The sequence below is a fragment of the Phacochoerus africanus genome, chromosome 8 (genome assembly GCF_016906955.1).
Source record: "Phacochoerus africanus isolate WHEZ1 chromosome 8, ROS_Pafr_v1, whole genome shotgun sequence".
In the NCBI taxonomy this organism is placed as follows: Eukaryota; Metazoa; Chordata; class Mammalia; order Artiodactyla; family Suidae; genus Phacochoerus; species Phacochoerus africanus.
The window spans coordinates 105,871,697-105,895,929 of record NC_062551.1 but is presented as its reverse complement, the minus strand read 5'-3'; the positions used below and the strand labels follow the sequence as shown (position 1 = coordinate 105,895,929).

The 24,233-nt window shown below is 38.6% G+C and overlaps 1 protein-coding gene and 1 pseudogene across 4 annotated transcripts in view; both read left to right on the top strand.

The window, feature by feature from the left end:
• Positions 1 to 16,069, top strand: part of LOC125134499 (proteolipid protein 2-like) — an 84,746-nt gene extending 68,677 nt beyond the window's left edge. For all 4 annotated transcript variants that reach the window (XM_047793878.1, XM_047793879.1, XM_047793877.1 and 1 more), the window contains one exon: positions 15,483 to 16,069. In XM_047793878.1, the coding sequence (XP_047649834.1) occupies positions 15,616 to 16,029 (414 nt within the window). In that variant the 5' untranslated portion in view covers positions 15,483 to 15,615 and the 3' untranslated portion in view covers positions 16,030 to 16,069. The remainder of the gene's footprint in view (positions 1 to 15,482) is intronic.
• A 1,195-nt stretch (positions 16,070 to 17,264) lies between these two features.
• Positions 17,265 to 19,102, top strand: LOC125133361 (grpE protein homolog 1, mitochondrial-like; annotated as a pseudogene).
• The last annotated feature ends 5,131 nt before the right edge of the window (positions 19,103 to 24,233 follow it).

Here is a 24,233-nt window from a genome sequence, read left to right as displayed (position 1 = left end):
GTGTTTGATCCCTGACCTTGCTCAGTGGGTTAAAGATCCGGGTTGCCGTGAGCTGTGGTGTAGGTCACAGACGTGGCTCAGATCCAGCGTTGCTGTGGCTGTGGCATAAGCCGGCAGCTACAGCTCCAATTTGACCCCTAGCCTGGGAACTTCTATATGCCCGTGGGCTTGGCCCTAAAAAGAAAAAAAAAAATTCAAATGTATACCTGAGAAATGTCTTTGGTAACTAGGGAGATAATTGTTTATAACAAAGAACATGTTGAGTACATAGTTATCATTATGACAGCTTAGGCTTTTAGAATGTGGTCTTACAGAAGGAAATAATCTCTATGTTCAAGTTGGTGACCAACCAAATAATTTAGAGATTAAAACTACAAACCAATGGTATCATATTTCAGCTGATTATGTTAATTAATTAGTGAAAGAAAAGCACAAACAAATGAGGTTTTTTTGAAGTATACTTGACAAGGAAAAAACAAATGATGCTGAGTGTGTAAGGTAAGTTTTGGCAGACATAAAGAACCCTAGGAAATAATCCCAGGTGAAGCCAATCATATAGGACAGAGAGTCTTGAAGAAGACAGTGAAAGAAAATCTTTGTTAAAAGTGAATGTAGGAGTTCCTACTGTGGTGCAATGGCTTAATTTAAGATCCCACTTGTGTCTGGGGCAGTATGGGTTTGATCCCTGGCCCTTTGCAGTGGGTTAAGGATCCAGCATTGCCTCAGTGTGGCATAGGTTGCAGCTGCAGATTGGGTTTGATCCCTGGCCCAGAAACTTCCATATGCTGTGTGTGTGGCCAAAAATAAAAGTGAATATAGAGAAAGTTATATGTGGTTAATAGCTTAAATAAACACCCAAATATATTTTATTTTCAGGAAAACCTTAAATTAAATGTAAACAGCAAACTCAGTAGTTATGTCAACTTCTATTTTAGTAATATGTTTAAAGCAGATTACAAATATCCTAATAATGATGTAGCCGCAGTTCTTGCGGGGGCGGGGGGGAGGGGAATTTTTTCTCTTCAGCAGTTGATTCTGGAAGACACTGTATTTGTAGAAAATGAAAGTTATCACCAAAGAAGTATTATTTTGCAGGCAAAGTATGTGAATGTTGACTTGCAGTATGCTCATCTAAATGCATTTAATTTTCCAAAGGGCAGTTGTAGAACTGACAAGATTCAGACCAAAAGTTTAACAAAAGTTTTAAAGTCCTGTTAAAGATTTCCTAAGAGTCCTTGTCTTGCTTGCTTCCATTTTACTTCTGCTTCTCTGTGGTCACTACTAATGCGCAAGAAGCAATTTTGCAAGCATTTACATGGCTGTGAGCCATGTATGAGTCAATTAGATTGCCTATTTTTTAAATCTCTCTAACAGTTTATAGAACAGACTAACTCCTCTCACACTGCATCAGGCCTGGATTCTGCCCTTTTGAGGAAGAATACATTACACCAAAAAAAAAAAAAAAAAAAGCATCTCCATGAGATCAGAGCAGAAGTTAGTATCAAACTCTTCTCCCTCTCCTTTTAAAAATGATCTACAAAATCCTCTTAAGATATTTTTGAAACATGCATGCAATGCCGAGAAAATAGCAGTTCTTTAGTAACAGGGACAACACCTCTATCCTCAACCACCCCCCTAAATTCCTTATTCTTTCATATTTTTTGTTGTCGTTTTAGTGCATGTGGGAGTTCGCACCTGAGCCACAGTTGCAACCGGCACCACAGCTGTGGCAACACTGGATCCATAACCCACTGTGCCACAAGGGAACTTCCTAGATTTGTTTTACATTGACTAAACCATGTTGCTTATCAAAATTGCAAATAACTCCCCATGAGAAACTCACTTTCTATGAATACAGGTCTCTATAGATAGAAGAGAAAGCCAGGGATGTGAAACAGAGTCTGTTCAATATTATTCTAAGCTAAGCTAAATATCATGGACCAATTAAAAAGAGTAGCATGGATAATACAAAAACAGGAGGTTAAAAAAATATTTTAATTGCCTTCAAGGGCAGCAAACTTGCCTTCCTTCCTCTTTTCTTCCTTCCTTCTGCTCTTCATTCCTATGTGCTGATAAAGCTAATATTAGCATTAGTTTGTATTCCCTAAGCACAGGGCAGATGCTGAGGCTAACCGTGATGAAAAGTGGACTAATAGTGTGCTGGAAAAAAAAAATGCAACCTGGAATTTATGTTTCATGTTTTTGCATCATAAGAACTACTTGGCCTGCCTTGGTAAGATAACTGGATGCTATTTCATTCTACATATACAGTCTGTATTAGGCAATAGAGCAGTTGATGTTGGCCATTAGTTACATAGGTTCAAGGATTGGAGTGATCCTCTTTTTGCTCATCATTACAGCCTAAGAATCTAGCAAAACATGGCATGCAATAGGCACTCACTAAATACTGAGGGATAAAGTGGCTTTGGTTTACTTTTCTTTAACATTTCCGAATGCGAATAAAGAAAACAGCATTGGAGTTATCTTGGGCACATCAGGTTAAGGATCTGGTATTGTCATTGCAGCGGCTCAGGTCACTGCCATGGCACAGGTTTGATCCCTGGTGGGGAAACTTCCACATGTTGTGGGGGGTGGGGGTGGAGAGAAAAAAACAGTATTGAAATGGCCATGCTAAAAGCTATTTACCCTTACCCAAAGGCACCATGTTCTCTACATCTCCCTGTATTTTGACCCATTGCTTACTCAGTGTGGAGTTTTTTTCCTTTCATTTTTTTGTAGGGCTGCACCCACAGCATATGGAAGTTCCCAGGCTAGGAGCTGAATCATGCCACAGTCACAGAATGCCAGATTTGAGCCACATCTGCAGCCTACATTGCAGCTCACAGGCAACGCCAGATCCTTAACCCACTGAGCGGGGCCAAGGATCAAACCCAAGTCCTCATTGATATTAGTCGTATTTGTTACCACTAGCCACATGGGTCAGCATTTCTTTTAACTAGCCTTTTACGTATAGATTCCTACTTAGCTCCCAAGTTCCGGATGGAGGCATAACACTTCTGTAATGTTTAGCCAACTCCTCTCCTTTGTGATGTTTCTTCCTACAATACACAGCATCTTGTACATACCACTCTCTGATGGCATCATGATTGCTTATTGGCCAGAAAGGATATCCTCTCCCCAAGTTATGAATTCCCTAATGGTAAGAAATATATCTTTTCTTCATTGTAGTCCCATCCTAGCATGCATCTGATTTGTTGGGATACAGGCACTGTCCTTTGAGTGAAAAACACTTCCTTTCACATCCCAACAGGAAAATCAGACACCTGATTAAGCAATTGGGTTAAATATGATGCAACTGATAGTAGAAATATGCTACAGTAAGACCCATGAGAGCATAAAGAAGAGGTTATTCCTTCCTGGAGGTTGACACTAGGCTATATAGAGAAGATAACATTTGACCTGGCCTTGGGACATGAGAAGGAGTTCACCAAGTGGATAATATAGAAAAGAGAACACAATGAGCAAAGAAAAGAAGATTTAAAAGTGTACAGTGTAGCATTGGAATTCTTCTTCCAGCCAAGATGGAATATCTAGAAGCAGATTTATCATCTCACCTGAACCAACTGAAAAACCAGACAAATTCTATAAAATATTTTCAAGATGTTAAACACAGATAACAAAGGACAGTGATGGGTGTAAGATAGAAAACAAGTAAGATGAGCCCTATGATTGTCTCAACTTACTTGGAGTTTCCAGACCATGGTTCAGAAAGAGTCCACTTGTCTTCCTGAGTCAAGGAGCTGAAGCTGGGAGCCTCAAGGGCGTCCATTTTCCTTGGATTGTGTTCAAGGACAAGTACTGAGTCTGCAAAAGAACGAACTCCTGAGACCTGAAAAGACTCCTTCTGGAGTCTTCAGCTAAACACTAAGAGATTCATGTGAGGAAACCACCTGGAGCTGGAGAAAGAACAGCCAAAAGGATTAAAAGGAATAATCCCTGGAGTTAATCCATTGATGTAAATGGTTTATATTCCCATTGTCAGAGTGAAAAAACCTCGTAATTCACAAAAATTTGGACAGAAATGGATTTGCTTCAGTAATGGGACAAAATTAGCACTAGACTGAAAACTGCTCTAGTTCCACCTAATGAAGTTCAAAAGTAGAAACTATGTATTAGTTTTTCATTGCTGTGTAATAAACTGCCACAAACATAGCAATTTAAAGCAATATGAAATTGATCTCATAGTGGTGTGGGTCAGGAGTCTAGGTACAGGTTAGCTGGTTCCTCTGCTCAGGGCCTCATGAGGCTGAAATGAAGTAAGGATATTGGCTGGGGTTATGATTCCCATCTGAGGCGTGGAGTCCTCTTCCAAGTTCATTCAGGTAGTTGGCAGGTTTCGAGATTGGAGGACAGAGATTCCTATATTCTTGATATCTGTAGCTGTAGGACCACTTTCAGGTCTCAGTAGGCCCCCATAGGCAACAGACCAATAGAAGTATAGCCTCTGATGTTTCATCTTCTTTTAATGGAGACTTTGATTTGCTCAGGTAAACCTGGGATGATGTCTCACTGATGATGTGGTTCTAATGCATATAGAGGAAATATTTAAGACAAATATATTAAAAACAGGGCATAGTAGGAGTTCCCATTGTGGCTCTGGCAGGTTAAGAATCTGACTAGTGTCTATGATGATGTGGATTCGATCCCTGGCCTTGTTCAGTGGGTTAAAGATCCAGTGTTGCCACAAACTGTGGCATAGGTTGCAGATGCAGCTCAGATCTGGTGTTGCTGTGGATGTGGCACAGGCCAGCAGCTCCGATTTGACCCCTTACCTGGGAATTTCCATATGCTGCAGATGTGGCCCCCCCCCAAATAATAATAGTAATAATAAATACAAGGGATAATAAGGAGATAGATAGATAGATAGATAGATAGATAGATAGATAGATAGATAGATAGATATAGATAGATAGATAGAAGCACAGTATACTTTTTTTTTTTTTTGCTTTTTAGTGTGGCACATGCAGCACATGGAGGTTCCCAGGCTAGGGATTGAATCAGAGCTACAGGTGCCAGCCTACACCACAGCCACAGCAACACAGGATCCGAGGCGCATCTGCAACCTACACCACAGCCCACGGACAATGCCAGATCCTCAACCCACTGAGCGAGGCCAGGGATCAAACCCGCAACCTCATGGTTTCTTGTCAGATTCGTTTCCCCTGTGCCACACTTAAAACTAATAAATTGTCAGTTTCTACACTTAAAACTAATAAATTGTCAACACCAGTAAACTGCGATAAGTTGTGCATATGTAAAAGGTAATACCTAAAAAAAAATACAAAGTGATATATGCACAGGTACATAATAATAGAATTGTAAATATGTTCAAGTAACCCATTAGAAAACAGGAAAAAAAAAACACAGGGAAACAAAAAAGAGATAAATATAAAAGAAAAAATAAATAGCACATTCAAGTCCTAAAATAATAATAACTACATTAAATGTTAATGGTCTAAAATGCTAATCAAGACTTACTATAAAGCTAAAATAATCAAGACAGTTTAGTATTGGTGGAAGAACAGATAAATAGGCCAATGGAACAGAGCAGACAGCATAGAAATAAATATAGTCAACTGATCTTTGACCAAAAAGCAAAGGCAATAAAATGGAGCAATGATTGTCTTTTCAACAAATGGTACTGGAACAACTGGATATCACATGCAAAAAAATGAATCTGGACACAGACCTTACACTCTTCACAAAAATTAGCCAAAATGGATCACAGACCTAATGTAAAATGCAAAATTCCTAGAAGATAACATAGGAGAAAACCTATGATCTTGCGTATGGTGATAACTTTTTAGATACAATGATACCAAAGACATGATGAATGAACTGAATTAATTGATAAGTTGGACTTCATTAAAATTAAAAACTTCTACTCTAAGAAAGATGATGTTGGGAGTTCCCGTCGTAGCGCAGTGGTTGATGGGTCCGACTGGGAACCATGAGGTTGTGGGTTCGGTCCCTGCCCTTGCTCAGTGGGTTAACGATCTGGCGTTGCCGTGAGCTGTGGTGTAGGTTGCAGACGCGGCTCGGATCCCGCGTTGCTGTGGCTCTGGCGTGGGCCAGTGGCTACAGCTCTGATTCGACCCCTAGCCTGGGAACCTCCATATGCCGCGGGAGCGGCCCAAAGAAATGGCAAAAAGACAAAAAAAAAAAAAAAAAAGAAAGATGATGTTGATAGAATGAGCAGACTCAGAATGGCAGAAAATATTTGCAAATATCTTGCAAACTATCTGATTAAGGACTGTTATCCAAAATTTGCGAAGAATTCTTAAAACTACACAATAAGAAAATGAACAATCTGATTTTTTTTTAATGGGCAAAAGATTTTTAACAGACAACTCACCAAAGCAGATATACAGATGGCAAATAAGCATATGAAAGTAGGCTGAACATCATGTCATTAAGGAGTTGAAAATTAAAACAATAATGAGATACTACTACACACCTGTTAAAATGACCATGTAATTTTTTAAAAACGGAGTTCCCGTCATGGCTCAGTGGTTAACGAATCCAACTAGGAACCATGAGGTTGTAGGTTCAATCCCTGGCCTCGATCAGTGGGTTAAGGATCCAGTGTTGCCATGTAGGTCGCAGACGTGGCTCAGATCTGGCATTGCTGTGCCTGTGGTGTAGGCTGGCATCTGTAATTCCAGTTAGACCCCTAGCCTGGGAACCGCCATATGCCCTAAAAGGCCCTAAAAGGACAAAAGACAAAAAGAAATTTAAAAAAATTTTTTTGGAAAACCTTAAAAATTATATAATTCTTTGGTCTCTTAAACTACATACTAGAGGAAAAAAATTTCCCAGCTTTATCTTTTAATATAAGTGAAAATATTAGTCTTTACTTGTATATTGACACACACAAATACATATAAAAATATGCAAATTAGCAGACTACAAAGTCAGAGACCTTGTTTTATTTTTTTTTCAGCTTTTTTTTTCCCACTGTGCAGCAAGGGGATCAAGTTATCCTTATATGTATACATTACAATTACATTTTTTTTCCCACCCTTTGTTCTGTTGCAACGTATCTAGACAAAGTTCTCAATGCTACTCAGCAGGTTCTCCTTGTAAATCTATTCTAAATTGTGTCTGATAAGCCCAAGCTCCCAATCCCTCCCACTCCCTCCCCCTCCCATCAGGCAGCCACAAGTCTTTTCTCCAAGTCCATGATTTTCTTTTCTGAGAAGATGTTCATTTGTGCTGGATATTTGATTCCAGTTACAAGTGATATCATATGGTATTTGTCTTTCTGGCTCATTTCACTCAGTATGAGATTCTCTAGTTCCATCCATGTTGCTGCAAATGGCATTATGTCATTCTTTTTTATGGCTGAGTAGTATTCTATTGTGTATATATACCACATCTTCCGAATCCAATCCTCTGTTGATGGACATTTGGGTTGTTTCCATGTCCTGGCTATTTTGAATAGTGCTGCAATGAACATGCGGGTGCATGTGAGAGACCTTGTTTTAAATTGTGTTTCTGGAGTTCTCTCATGGCACGGCAGGTTAAGGATCTGGTATTGTCTCTGCGCTGTGCAGATTCAACCCCTGGCCCAGCACAGTGGGTTAAGGAACTGGTATTGCCACAACTGTGGCTTAGATTCGATCCCTTGCCTGGGAACTTCCATATGCAGTGGGTGCAGCCAAAAAAAAAAAAAAAAAAAAGGAATTCCAGGAGTTCCCTTGTGGTGCAGCAGGTTAAGGGTCTGGCATTGTCACTGCAGCAGCTCAGGTTGCTTCCCCGTCAGGTTTGATCCCTGTATCAGGAAATTCCACATGCCACAACTGCAGCCAAAAAAAAAAAAAAAAAAGCATTCTAGAGAATTCCCTGGTTAGGATTCAGTGCTTTCACTGCTGCATCCCAGGTTCAGTCTCTGGTCTGGAAACTGAGATCCTACATCAAGCTGCTGCATGCCTCAGCCAAAAAAAAAAAAAAAAAAAAAAAAAAATTCCAAATAGGCAAGCTGATTTGGAGAACTTTTTTTTTTTTTTCAGTTTTCCAGGTTATGCTTTCAACATTATTTCCTGTAATGTCTATAAACAATCATGTTCATGTTGATACATGATGCTAAAAAAAGTTGATGCTGAAGCTCACTAAAATCTTTGAATTATTGATGTAATTTGTGCAAATTAAAATTATTTTTGTCAACCTCACATTTCAAAAAACACATACACTATGTGCAGAGACTTTATGCTTTGCATAGACTAAAGAGGTGGATTACGCAGTAAGACTATTCCAACTGGCCTTATCTAAAACAGATATATATATTTATATACACACACACACATCTTGAGCTTTGGTGATGATTGGATATGAATTTTGAGAACCTGAAGACTGGTTTTTAGGGACAAAGTATTTTAGAAATAGCTGAGGAACGATTTTTAGCTTTTCAAATTTAGTCTTTAAAAGATAAGATGTACCGTGTTACTTGTGGACATATATTCTTAAAATACTTTTAAATGAGCATGGCTTCATGAAAATAATAGGGATAGATTGAATCATCTTGTTTAAAATAGAAAGCAGAAGAATTAGTATAAAGAATAATGAGTTCCCGTTGTGGCGCAGTGGTTAACGAATCCGACTAGGAACCATGAGCTTGAGGGTTCGGTCCCTGCCCTTGCTCAGTGGGTTAATGATCCGGCGTTGCCTGTGAGCTGTGGTGTAGGTTGCAGACGCGGCTCGGATCCTGCGTTGATGTGGCTCTGGCGTAGGCCGGTGACTACAGCTCCGATTCGACCCCTAGCCTGGGAACCTCCACATGCCGCAGGAGCGGCCCAAGAAATGGCAAAAAGACAAAAAAAAAAATGGACTTTCAAAAGTAATTTGCTTGTGGTATATGTAAGTCAAATCATTATACTATACACCTTAAACTTATACAGTGCTATATGTCAAGTATATCTCAATAAAACTGAAAGAAAATAAATTACTGAAATGCTGCTTCTCTCCATAAAGTACAAAAGGAATTTGAAAGAAATATAAGCTAAGCGAAAGAATCAACTTCTCCAATTAAAACTGTTTTAAGGTGATAAATCTTATAGAAGCATGCAAAAAGAGCAATATTAATAACTAATATTTAGGGTCCTACAGCTTATTAAGTTATTTCTTAGCAGTTTTTTTTTTTTCAGTTGTGCCCACAGCATGCATAAATTCTGGGGCCAAAGACTGAACCCATGCCACAGCAGCGACCCAAGCCACTGCAGTGACAATGGTGGATCCTTAACCCACTGCACCACAAGAGAACTCCTCTTATCAGTTATCTTATTGTTTCTCACAACAACCATCTGAGGCAGGCATTATCATAATCCTTATATTTCAGGTGAGAAATTTGAGACTCAGACTACACATTTTCATCACTTAATTTTTCTGCCAAATCTCAAGGATAATTTTCCCTTTCTCTAGGCAGTAAGAACTGTTTTCTGGTTTGTAATGTTTCATTTTTCTTTTCAAAGTCCCATGCCAGGGAAATAACAAGTCATAAATAGTGATGAGAGGATACTATTTTCTCCACCATTGAAACAGCAAGTTATGATAACTAGTGCTGCCTTGTTAGGACTAAAAACAACCTAACAAAACTCTCCACTATTCCAAGATCCAGAAATAGAGATAAAGTCAATTCTGGCTCCCTCGGGAATTTAAGTTGGCATTTAGGGAGTGGGAGGCTGTGTACTCTGGCATTAGGGGTCACTCTAATGCTCAGTCCCACTGATGTTTACTAGAACATTAGTTTGGGAGAAGTACAGGCCAAGGAAACAGACTAGAGATCCTAAAATGTAAGGAAAAAAAGTACAACAAAGATTCCATACGGGATTTCAAATTTCATTCAATAAACTTTCTCAACTACCACCATAAAATGCTTTCTAAAATTTTCCTCTTTTGCTTATATGAGATTGCCTCATATTTGAAGGGCATATGTTTCAGTCACTACACAGCTCTCAACTTGTTCTGTAAGCCAAATAGTTCCATTTTTGGAAACATATAAACTACTATACTTATCTGACAAAATGAGATTAAGATATGTGACTGCAGAGTGTGAGATGGAGTATTTCCAGTTCATGAATCTGGAGAGTTTATACTGAAGAAGATTTAGAAAAAGAAGTATTAGCACGGATTAAAGCAAGGCATTACATAGTTACAAATGAGTAAGTCATCAAAAAAAATGCAACAATCCTAAATGTGTATGCACCTAAAAATAAGGTTTCAAAATATATGAACCAAAAGCCAGTAGAACTAAAGGAGAAATCCACATTAATACATGCAGTCCTCAACATTTCTTTCTTGGGAATCAATAGAACAATTGAATATCAGTAGTGTATAAAAGAAGTTACCACTGTGGCTCAGTGGTAATGAACCCAACTAGTAACCATGAGGACTCAGGTTCAATCCCTAGCCTCGCTCAGTGGGTTAATGACCCAGCATTGCTAGGAGCTGTGTGGTGTAGGTCTTAGACAGGGCTCAGATCTGGCATTGCTATGGCTGTGGCATAGGTCAGCAGCTGCAGCTCCAATTCGACCCCTAGCCTAGGAACTTCCATATGCTAAGGGTGTGGCCCTAAAAAGACAAAAAAAAAGTGTACAAAAGAAAAACTTGACCATGTTTATATTTATAGAATATTCCACCATCAGCAGAATACACAATTTCTTCAAATGCATATGGCATATTTACCAAGACAGACCATAGTCTGAACCATAAAACAGATCTTAACAAATTTAAAGAATCAGAAACATACACAGAATAGGCAAATTCATAAAGACAGAAAGTAGAATAGAGATTACAAGGGGCTGAGGGGAAGGAAGAGTTATTTTTTCACGGATGGAGAGTTTTTATTTGGGATAGTGAAAAATGAAAAAGTTCTAGAAATAGAGGCTGGTGATAGTTATGCAATATTGAAAAGATTAGTAAATTTTATAAATCTCTAGCCAAACTGCCCAAGAAAAGAGAGATGATGTAAACAACCAGTATTGGGCTCAAAAGAAGGTCCATCACTAGAGACAATATAAATATTACAGGGACAGTAGGAGATAATGATGAAAAAGACTGATTCCCAGAAATATAAAAATCTAAATGAACTAGACCAATTCTGGTGGTCCCATTGTGGCTCAGCAGGTTAAGAACCTGACATAGTATCCATGAGGATGGAGTTCGATCCCTTGCCTTGCTCAGTGGGTTAAGGATGCAGCATTGCCTTAAGCTATGGTGTAGGTGACAGATGTGGCTTGGATCAAGAATTGGTGTGGCTGTGGCACAGGCTGGCAGCTGTAGCTCCAGTTCAAACCTTAGTCCTGGGAATTTCCATATGCCACAGGTGTGGCCATTAAAAGATCAATTCTCATAAACTAACAAAACTCCCTCAAGAAGAAATGGATAACCTGATTATCTACTAAAGAAACTGAATTTATGGCCCAAAATTTCCAACAAAGAAAATTTAGGTTTTATTAATGAGTTGTACCAAGCATTTAAAGATATTGTAACAATTCTACACAAACTCTACCAGAAAATGGTAGTAGAAGGACTCTTTCCCAACTTGTTATATGAGACTAACATTACCATGATAGTGACACAAAGAAAAAAGGAAAAGAAAGGAAGAAATGGAGGAAGGAAAGAAGGGAGAGAGGGAGGGAGGAAAGAAGGAAGGAAATATAAACATAGACACACACACAAAAAAAACTTCTAAAAACATTTGTAAATTGAATCCATAAATACATAAAAAGGAAAATATTTCATGCTAAGTTGGGTTTATCCAAGGAGTGGGAAGTTGTTTTAACATTTAACAATCTATGTAATTTACTATATCAACAGAATAAAGAAGAAAAACCACACAATCATCTCAACAGGTACAGAAAAAAACATCCATACTTGAATTTTTCAAAAGCTTATCAAGCCAAGAATTTTTAAAAGCCCCCATTTTAATAGCGGGCACCTGTAATTAACATAATGGTGAAAGACAATGTTTTCCTTATGATGGGTACAAGGAAAAGATGACTACCCTCATTGCTTCTATCCAATACTGTTCTGGAGGTTGAAGCAATAAAACAAGAAAGAGAAATAAAGTAAATATAGATTTTTTTGTATATATTTTATTTTTATTTATTTATTTATTTTGGTTTTTTTAGGGCCACACCTGTGGCATATGGAGGTTCCCAGGCTCGGGGTCTAATCAGAACTACAGCTGCCAGCCTACACCACAGCCACAGCAACACCAGATCCTAGCCGCATCTGTGATCTACACCACAGCTCATGGCATGGATTGTTAATCCACTAAGCGAGGCCAGAGATCAAACCCGCAACCTCATGGTTCTTGGATTCATTTCCGCTGTGCCACGACAGGAACTCCAGTAAATACAGATTAAAAGAGAGAGAAATCTCTCTCTCTAGGCTGACAACAAAGAAAATATTCCTAAGAATGTATAAAAGAGCTACTGGGACTAATAAGTGAATTTAGGAAAGTCATGGAACTTAAGGTCAATGTACAAACATCCACTGTGCATCTGTAAAGTAGCATAAACTAATAGAAATTAAAATTTGAAAAGAATACTATTTATAATAGTATAAAAATATGATATATTTGAGTAGATAATATACATGCTAAAAATCATGTCATTGATGTAAGAAATAAAAGAAGACCCAAATAAGTGGACAATATATGTGTCATGGATTGGAAGAGTTAATATTATTAGAGTGTCAGTTCTTCCCTCATTGATCTATAGATGTAATTTAATCTCATCAAAATCTCTACAGTGTATTTTATAGAAATCAGCAAGCTGATTCTAAAATTTACATGGATAAACAAAGGACCTACAATAGCCAAAACAGCTTTGAAATAGAAATTGATTTAAACTAGTTGATTTAAACTTTTTATAAGGCTACAGTTATCAGGACCAGGTAGTCCTGGTAAAAATAAACATATAGATCAATTGAATAGAACAGAGAGTCCAGAAGTACATTCATACAAAATAGGTCCATTGATTGATTTTTGACAAAGATGACAAAGAAATTCAATGGTGAAAGGATAGTTTTTCAGCATCTGGTGATCAAACAATTTGACATCAGTATGTAAAACTAAAAAAGAAATATGTTTCTGTTGATTTATAATTTTATTATGGTCTATTAACATACTTTGTATGATTTTATTTAAATTTGTCAAGGTTTGTTTTTGCTACATGTGTTTTATATAAAGCCTTGTTATTAGGTGCATACTCGTTTAGAATTGTTATGTCTTCTTGGTAAAGTGACCACGTTATAAATCCATAATATCCTTTTTTAATCCTAAATAATATTCCTTGTTCTGAAGTCTACTTTGATATTAAAACAGCCGTTCAAATTTCCTTTGGATTATTGTTTGTGACTTTTTTCCATCCTCTTACTTTTAATTTATCTAGGTCTTTATATTTACACTGAGTTTCTTGAAACCAGCATGTGGATTTTTTAGAAATCTAATGACCATTTTCAATCTCTTAATTGGTATATTTAGACTATTTACATTTAATGTAATTACTGGTGTGGTTAGGTTTAGGTCTATTATTTTGCTGTGCTTTCTTCCTTTTTTTTTTCTGTCTGCTTTTTTCATTTCCTTGTTCCCTCCTTCCTGCCTTCTTTAGAATAATTTGAATAGTTTTAGTATTCTACTCTATTTTATCTATTGCTTTTTTGGTGTTCTCTCTCTCCTCCTTCCCTCTTTCCCTCTTTCTTTCTGGGTTTTTCTAGGGAAGAGTTTCTCAAATTCAGTACTATTTCTATTTTGGACCAAATAATTATCCATTCTGGACAGCTGTCCCATGCATTGTAGGATGTTTAACAGTATTTCTGATCTCTACTCACTAGATACCAGTTGCACCTCTTCCCCAATTATGGCAGTCAAAACTGCCTTTAGGCATTGCCAGTTGTCTTCTGGTGCACAAAATTACTCCAAGTAGAGAACTGCTGCTCTAAATAATATAATAGAAATACTTCACATTTCAGAGTATACTTAGAGTAATATTTTACTATTTAATATTTAGAAGCTTTACAATCATATAAGTCCCTTAATCACCTCACTTTATATTATAGTTATCATATATTTTAATTTAACATGCATTAACCCCCCCCCCCCCCCCCCAGTTTTCTATATATACTCAGACTTTACTGTTTTTGTTCTTTGATTCCTAATGTCCAAGGTTTCATCTGGTATAATTTTCCCTCAGTTTGAAGAATTTACTTTAGCATTTCTTTCAGTTGGCTATATGTTCTCTCAGTTTACCTTCATCTAGAAATATCTTTATTTCTCTTTCATTCCTAAAGGATATATTTGTTGGATATAGGATGCTTGGTTGTCAGTTTTTTTCCTATCATTTTAAAGATGTTCTACTATCTTCTGGCTTCCGTGGTTTCTGATGAGAAATCCATCATTACTAACATCATTGTTCTCCTATAGAGGTACTGCTTTTCCTTAGTTGCTTTTAAGATTTTTTTCTTTACATTCATTTTTCAGTAGTTCGATTATAATGTGTCTAGGTATGGTTTTCTTTGAGTTTATACTGTTTTGTGTTCAATGAATTTTTTGAATCTGCAAGTTAGTGTTTTTCACCAAATTTGGGGAGTTTTCAGCCCTTGTTTCCTCAAAAAATTTTTTCTGCACCAGTTTCTTTAAAGGATTCTATTGTTGTAAATGTTAGACATTTTGTAGAGTCTCATGACTTGAAGTTCTATTGTTTTTTCCTGATCTTTTTTTCTCTGTGTTCTTCAAATTGGAGAATTTCTGTTAATCTGTGTTCAAGTTCACTGACTCTTTTCCATGTCATCTTCATTCTGCTATTGAGCTTGTTAGTGAATTTTAAATTTCAGAGATTGTATGTTTTTATACTATTTTGTTCATTTTTGTAATTTATTTTCTTTGCAAGATCTCCTATCTTTATATTAATTTTCTTTCATGTGTATTTACCTTTACCTCATGAAGCTTATTGTAGTATCTGCTTTAAAGCCTTTCTCTCATAATTTCAACATATGTGTCATCTTGGGGTTGGCTTCTATGTCTTTTCCCTTGAGAACTGGTCACACTTTCATGGTTCTTTGCTTATCAAGTAATTGTAGATTGGAGTTCCGGTCCTGGCGCAGTGGTTAACGAATCTGACTAGGAACCTTGAGGTTGAGGGTTCGATCCCTGGCCTTGCTCAGTGGGTTAAGGATCTGGCATTGCCGTGAGCAGTGGTGTAGGTTCCAGACACAGCTCGAATCCTGCGTTACTGTGGCTCTGGCATAGGCCAATGGCTACAGCTCCGATTCAACCCCTAGCCTGGGACCCTCTATATGCCACAGAAAGCGGCCCTAGAAAAGGAAAAAAAAAATTATGGATTATATTCTTGACTTTTTAATATTAAATTGTATAAATGTGAATTCTATTAAAATTCTCTAAAGGGTGATATTCATAATGGTTATTGTTATTATTATTATCATCATTACTGTTTTGGCAGGTGATTGAACCAGTTAGCTTCAGCCTACAAGTTTTAAAATCACTTTCTAGACGACAGACAAGACAACTGGGTGTGCACCAGCCTTGAACCTGCAAGCAGATCCTCCCTTTCCCCAGGAACTCCAGCCTATGCCATGGCAGATTCCCGTCACCCATCTGCTCCCAGCTGCTGGACCACCTGCACCAACTTCTTGTGCACCCAAAAGGGAATTCTCCTTTTTGCTCAGATTATAATGTGCGTGTCAATTCTGACTCTCTTCAGTGCATCAGCACCAGGATATTCCTCTCTGTCGGTGATTGAATTGATCTGCACTTGTATCTTCTTTGTTGTCTATATGTGTGACCTGCACACCAAGATACAATTCATTCATTGGCCTTGGAGTGACTTCTTCCGAGCCTTTATAGCAGCCATCCTCTACCTGATCACCTCCATTGTTGTCCTTGTTGAGAGAGGAAGCCGCTCCAGAATCACTGCAGGGGTACTAGGCCTAATTGCTGCGAGCCTCTTTGGCTATGATGCCTATGTCACCTTTCCCTTGCGACAATAAAGATGTACAGTAGTGTCTACAGACCCTGCTGATACCATGACCCAGTATCAATGAACTCGGTTCATTTCTCTCTGAAACCTACAAATAACTCTTCCATCAAATTAACTTCTCCCACCCTGACCCCGCAACACTCCCAGCCAACTCCCAATCCCCTTCTGAAGTAAGAGTGCTGCTATCCAGAGAATTTATCTCCCAGCCTGCCAACCAACCCTCCTGGGTGTGTCTGGGTCCCCCTCCCTATGCAGTATCCAAAAGAACATGCCAGTTCTGTCTGGTCTATGCCCTGATCTAAGCCAGAAAATGAGGGAGGAGGGTAACTCATACTTCAGACTCCAGGCCCCAGGTTGTGACACACACCAGATAACCTCCTCAGTGTGTGTGTGTGTGTGTGTGTGTGTGTGTGTGTGTGTGTGTGTGTGTGCGGGGGAAGGGTGTTTCTGTGTAGAAATAAATAAATAGTAAACAGATTGTTAGAACAATAACAACAAAAATCACTTTCTGGGGGCCGTGGTTCCAATTCTAGTTCAATTTCCTAACTTTGTTGATGCTACTTTGGGTCTGTTCAACCATACACACCTCTGAGTGGTTAGTCTAAGACCTGGGTGGTGGTTTAAATCTTAGCTCAATTCTCAAAGCTTTTGCTGTGCTGCTTTGAGCCTGTCCCATGCATATGCAGCTCAAGGGTAAGCTAGGGACTTGTCTAGTTTCTTAAACAGTTTGTTGTTTTTTGCTTTTTAGATCCACACCCATGGCATATGGAAGTTTGCAGGCCAGAGGTCAAATCGGAGCTACAGCTGCTGGCCTACACCACAGCCATAGCCATGTAGGATCCGAGCCAAGTCTGCAACCTACATCACAGCTCACAGCAATGCTGGATCCTTTAACCCACTGAGAGGGGCCAAGGATCAAACCCACGTCCTCATGGATACTAGTCAGGTTTGTTTTCCACTGGGTCACAACGGGAACTCCTCATACACAATTTTGAGACATCTTTTTTCTTCAGCTTGCTTCTCACCAGGATTCCACCCATACTCTTCCCTGCAGAGGCCCCCTTTCCCAGTTCTGTTCAAAAAGGTGAGGTTTTGTATAGAGTTTCAGAGTGCCTGCAACACTGCTACTGAACAGTTCTGCACCTGGCGCCTGTACCTGGAGAAAAGCCACAGGAGAAAAGAGGAGAAAACTGGAAAACTCATTCTCAGATGTATTGCATCTTCAAGTTTTGACTCCACTCCACAATGCACCTGATTTCATTTACTCTTAAGGGTCCTCAGGTGATTATTTTTGTGTTTTTTTGTCCAGAGTTTTAACTGTAATCAACAGGTGAGATGGGCCATAGTGTATGTACTCTAACTTGGTTGGAATTGAAAGCCACATCCTGATATTAGATGTAAGAAAAAAAATGTTTAAAGGTGTTTGTAAAGAAATATAAAATGAAATGGAAGAGTAATGTCTTGATGATCGCATGGCCCAGTGGAACTCCCTCAGTAGTTGTTGCCTGAGTAGGGAGGGAGTAAGAGTGCTAAGTATAGACAATCCCAATCGAATGTATTCTTAAAATAATACACAAAGTCAGAGCTCAAGCATTCTAGTTATGCCGAAATGTCTTGATGCCCTTTCTCATACTCTTCTTCAGTGGGTAGTTTGCACAAACATCCTTTAGTGATGTCTAGGATAGTGATTTAGAAATTATGCTACTCAGAACTCTACACATTCCATGGGGCCTTTTCCCAGCCAAAAGTAGTGGAGAGAGGGTGGACACCCTGGTACTACTCCCTGCTTCAATTACAGCAGCCCACTTTTATCTGTTTTTCTTATTGGACTGTGTCATAAGATGTCATAACAACTGAGATTTGCATCAGTAAAAACAAAACAAAACAAAAATAGAAAGCCACCAGTTTACAGTAAAGAGCCTGGGTTGATCAGCAGTAGCGTCTTAGATGGTGCTTTCCAGTTCTTCTCCTTCATGCTGTAAGACAGGCGAGATATTCTAGATAAGAAATACTGAGGACTTTTCCAGGATTGCCTGGGGGCATTATGGGAAGCTCAGAACAGTAAAAGTGTTTCTGCTCTTCTGATTTAAAGTACTTGTCTGAATACTGGAAATTGTAACATTGTCTGTTACCAGTTTTTGTGCCTTACTCCCTCACTGCCAGAGTACTTTGCTTGATGACTTAAAGTTATCAAACCAAGATGATACCGACCTGTTTCACCCCTTTGGAGAATATTCGCTTTTTATTAGGCTCTTGAGAACGGCAAGTACTTAACCAAAGAGATTATTTTAATATTATACATAAGGTATCAAGCCAGTGAGGAAGAGACTCTTCCTTGGGCGTCTTATAACACCCAGGTTGTATAAAGTAAATTAAACAATCTTGGACCTACACTTCAGGGATGGCTGAGTAACAACGGCATTTAATAGTTCATCTCTCGGTGTGCATGCAGTGCTGATGGCTGCAGCAGTGACCGTGGCTCTGTGCATTAGCCTGGCATAGCGCAGCTTCCTGGCTTTAGTGGTGTCTCTCAGTTACAAAACAAAAGAACAGTGGCCAGAACTCGGACGAGGGTATGGGTCAGAATGAACAGAAGACAGATCTTCCCTCTACAGAGAAGACACTCATGGAGGAGAAGGTCAAGCTGGAAGAGCAGCCAAGAGAGACCACGGGAAAATATAAGCAAGCTTTGGCAGATACTGAGAACTTGCAGCAGAAGAGCCAAAAATTGGTGGAGGTAGCAAAAAACTATAGGGCATTCAGGGCTTCTGAAGGATGTGCTGGAAGTTGCATCTTGGAGGTGACACAGTGTGTTCCAAAGGAAGAGATTAGAGATGATAACCCCCACCTGAAGAACCTTTACAAGGGAATTGTGATGACTGGAGTCCAGATCCAGAAGGTGTTCACAAAGCGCCGCTTATACCCTCTGAATCCTCTGGGTGCCGTAGGAGCACGAGGCCTCATTCCACACGCCAGGGGAGGGGAGGGAGCCACACGCAGGGGTGCTAGTTAACAAAGTGGGGTACAAGCTGCCTGGGCACACCCTGAAGCCTGCGCTGGTCCAAGTGGTGAAGGAGGCCTAGCTACCACTAAGGGGTTCTGGTGTTTTGGAGTAATCACTCACGTGACTCTTAAAAGCTGGTTCATCTTTTCTCATCTATGAATACTCTTGATCTTTGCCTAAACCTTACTGGAAGACTTTAGTTACTGGTGGCTCAACAGAAAAGTAAGCCAGTTTCCCAGTTGCATTAAGAAACTGGAATTCAGGAAAAAATGGTTCATCTCCCAACTTCCATTAAATATTTATGAAGTAGTACAAAAAGATGAAAATGGACAGTCACCCCTGAGGTAAAGGATAAAAGTCATAAAGAAGAATCCTGGAGGTATTTCTATTATTAAATTTTTGGTTCGTGCCAAATTAAGAAACAGAATGGATGTCTGAGGCATACAGCATCTTTTGAATGAGGAAAGCACAGTTGTGAATGAGGTAGAAAGAACTCAGCGTCATGCCTCGCCTTGATTCCCTTCACTGCCCATGGTTTGGGAACACAGAGCTTCACTAATAAGAAAGCTAAGCAACCACGGCTTTCACTGTGTGGAAACAGATTTCTGAATGGTTACAGTGACCCTTCTTGTCATTAACATCCCCTCTCCACCAGCTCAGTTTCTACAAGCCCAGTACACAATAAAGCTTAAAATAAGAGAATAAGACCTTGGAAGAGGTAGTCCTCTCAAAAGTAAAGAATTTCAGGTAAAGTAACACCTTAATCTTATACAGTGCTGTGTATTAATTATATCTTGATATACTGGAAGAAAAAATTAGGAAAAAAAGAAAAATTTAATTGAACAATTATGAAAAAAAAAAAAAGAGTTTCAGGTAGAGGTAGAGATAGAGGAGCCCTAAAAGCAGTGAAAGCTGGGGGGGGGGGGGGTAAAGTTGTCACATACCATTCAATGTCCTTAAAGAAGAGTAAATAGTTAAATTCTCTCGGTTAAACATTCTCTTTCTAATAGAGAATTGGGAAGTGATTCTACTTCATTTCAAAAGAGCTTCACAAAAGAAATACTTGCTAAGCAGTAACAACTAGAATAAGGCCTGTGCGTATCAATTCACAGAAGAATATTAGAGAAGGAGAATCCATCAGTACCTAAGTTAGATGGTGAAAGAACTAAAAAGCAACACTCTGAACAGCATGTTTTCAACTCTGGGCCTAGAAATTTTTCTCCCAACTCAAAGTTGAGACTGTGGGGGTGGGGTAGGGAATGAGAACTATGGAATAAATTTCTGCATTATAAGACAAGAAAAATAATCTAAGAACTTAAAAAAATTCTTTAATATTTACTACAGGAATGGGAAGAAATTTTAGGAAGATTTTTTTTTTTAAATACATGTCCATCAATGGATGAATGAATGAAGAAAATGCGGTATTTACGTACAATGGAAAACTATTCAGCCTTAAAAAGGAAGGAAATTCTTACATATGCCACAGCATGGAGGAACTTAAAGATATTATGCTAAGCAAAATAAGTCAGAGACAAGAAGATAGATATCATGGTTCTTTTTTCCGTGCAGGATCTGGCATCATCACTGCAGCAGTGAGTTGCTACTGTGGCATGGGTTTGATCCCTGGCCCAGGAACTTCCACATACTGTGGGTATGGCCAAAAAAAAAAAAAAAAAAAAGAAAGGAAAAAGTAGATACTGTATGATTACACTTATTTGAGGTACCTGAAATAGTATTTCACTCGTGTACTATAAATAGTACCAAATTCATAGGGATGAAAAGTAGATTACTGGTTGCCAGGGGCTGAGGGAAGGGGTGTATGGGAAATTGGTGTTTAGTGGGTATAGGATTTCAGTTTGAGAAAATGAGATGTTTTGGAGATGGATGATGGTGATGAATATTCTGCAATGTGAGTATATTTAATACTACTTTTCTGTATACTTAAAGTGGTTAAAATGGTAAATTTTGTTATATATATTAAATAAATTAATTTAATAAGTAAATATATTTATTTAGTACAATTAAAAAATGCCCCCCAAATCTATAAAAAACAAAGAAACTACATACTATATGATTTCATCTTTATGAAATTCTAAATCATGTAGAACTAAACTATGGTTATAGGAATCAAATATAAATTAAACTTCGTGAGCTATTTATGGGGAGGGGGAATGAGGAAATATTTGGGAATGTTGAAAGTGTTCTAAAACGATGTGCTGGCATCCACACAGTAAACATACATACACGTAAATGTATATAAACTCCACTGAGTTATACACTTAAGATTTGTGCCTTTTACTAGATATACCTTTTTAAAAAACATGCCAGGAGTTCCCATTGTGGTTCAGTGGGTTATGAACTAGTATCCATGAGGACTCAGATTCAATCCATGGCCTCACCCAGTAGGTTAAGGATCCAGCATTGCCATGAGCTGTGGTGTAGGTCACAGACACAGCAAGGACCCTGCGTTGCTGTGGCTATGGTATAGGCTGTTAGCTGCAGCTCTGATTCCACACCTGGCCTGGGAACTTCCATATGCTGTAGGCATGGCCCTAAAAAGCAAAAAAATAAAAAATAAAAGATCACGCCTATGAAATATAAACAACGTAAACTTCCATATGCCATAGGCGTGGCCCTAAAAAGCAAAAAAATAAAAAAGATCATGCCTATGAAATATAAACCACATATTAAAAAGAGAGAATAGGATAAAAAAAATACAGACTGAGATGAGATAAAAAGAGATTGAGGTGAAAAGAAAATAGGCTAAAAAGTCTTTAAGGAAAACGAAATTTTTAAATGCAGTAACAAAATCCATTCTGGAGGCCATGTATAGCAGACTTCTCATTGCAGCAAATCAAATCAGTGTATCAGAAAAGAGCAAAGAAAAATAAAAAGAGATAAGGAAGACAAAGATGAGATCCTAAGTATTAATTAATAATAGATGCTCCGAAAGAAGAAAATGAGATAAATGGAGCATATGAAATAAAATAATACATAAGAAAATTTCAGTAAGGTGAAGAAAGACCTGAATCTTTCTTTAAAAGAGTTCCTTCTTTCAGAAAAAAAAATTATAGGAGATCCATCCTTAAGATTATTCCAGTGCAATTTTTGAGTTTCAGAAATATACAAAGAATCCTGCAAGAACTAAGCAAGAAAATGTTGACTATAAAGTAGCAAAACACAGGTTGGTCTTTTACTTTTTCCATAGCACTAAGTCTAAAAGAGATAGTGAAATAAATCTAATGAATTTTTAGGACAACGATTTATGAACCTAAAATACAGTATCTATCCATGTTCTCATTGATATGTGAAGACAACAATCACTCTTAAAGATATACTAAATCTCACTTAGATAGTCTTCATTTTAAAACTACTTAAGGTTTTTTTTGGAGTTCCCTTAGGCTCAGTGGTTAGCAAACCCAAGGGTTCGATCCCTGGCCTAGCTCAGTGGGTTGGGGATCTGGAGTTGCCGTGAACTGTGGTGTGGGTTGCAGACGCAGCTCAGAGCCCGAGTTGTTGTGGCCATGGTGTAGGCCAGTAGCTGCAGCTCCGATTTAACCCCTAGCATGGGAACCTCCGTGTCCCTCGGGTGCGGCCCTTAAATGACAAAAAGGAAAAAAAAATTATTCAACATTTTAAATGAGTCATGGTATGAAATGTATAGTGTGGGGAATATAGTCAATAACAATGTAATATCTTTTTATGGTGTCATATCCTAACTAGATTTACCATGGGGATCACTTCGAAATGAATAAAAATATTGAATCACTATTTTCTGTAACAGGAACTAACATAGTGTCGCAGGTCAAGTATACTTCAAAAACCAACCAACCAATGAATCAACCAACGAAATCATTGAAAAAAGAGATCAAATTTGTGGTTTACCAGAGGCAGGGGTTGAATTGGATGAAGGCAGTCAAAAGGTATAGACTTGCATCTATAAGATAAGTAAATACTAGGAATGTAATGTATGACATGATAAATGTAATTAACACTACTGCATGTTCTTAAGGTTTTGAGGAAATCCTGAGCTCTCATCCCAAGAAAAAAATTATTTTCTGTTTTTTTAACTTTATATCTATACTAGATGAGATGGAGTTTCACTTATTGTAATCATTTCATGATGTATGGAAATTAGATCATTACCTGCACGTCTTAAACTTGTACAGTGCTGTATGTCAACTACATGTCAATAAACCTAGAAGAGGAGTTCTCTTGTGGTGCATTGGGTTAAGGATCCGGCATTGTCACTGCAATGGGCTGGGTTGCTGCTATGGTGTGGATTCAGTCCCTGGCCTGGGAACTTCCACATGCCACAGACATGGCAAAAAAAAAAAAAAAAAAAAAAAAAGTAAAGAAAAAGAAAGAAATCTCCTTTAATAAAACTGGAAGAAAAAAATAAAATAATTTAAGGTTTTACTTTAGGTCATTCAAAAATGAGTAAAAATTAAAATGCAAGAAAACAGATTCTCTACAAGGACTAGAAGCAAATACAGAAATTTAAAATACAGGATTTCCCGTTGTGGCTAGGGAGGTTAAAAACCCGAGGATGCAGTTTCTTTCCCTGGCCTCAGTCAGTAGGTTAAGGATCCAGCATTGCCTTGAGCTGCAAGGTGGGTTGCAGATGAGTCTCAAATCTGGTGTTGCTGTGGCTGTGGTATATAGGCTGGCAGCTGAAGCTCCGATTTGACCCCTAGCTTGGATGAATGATTGAGCACTTATGGAAAGAATTCAAGAGTTCCCATTGTGGTGCAATGGGATCTGTGGCATCTCTGGAGTGTTGGGTCACAGGTTTGATCCCTGCCCCCCCACCCCCCCGCCCCCAGTGGGTTAAGGATACGGTGCTGCTGCAGTGTAGGTCGAAACTATGGCTCAGATCTGATCCCTGGCCGGGGAACTCCACTTGCTATAAGGCAGCCAAAAAAGAAAAAAAGAAAGAAAAAAATTATTCCTGGAGTTACTGTTGTGGCTCAGTGGGTTAAGAACCAGACATTGTGTCCATGAGGATGTGGATTTGATCCTTGGCCAAGCTAAGTGGGTTAAGGATCTGGCATTGCCACAAGCCGCAACATAAGTCAAAGATACAGCTCCAATCTGGTGTTGCTGTAGCTGTGGTATAGGCAGATACAGCTCCAATCTGGTGTTGCTGTAGCTGTGGTATAGGCAGGCATCTGCACCTCCGATTTGACCTCTAGCCTGAGAATTTCCAT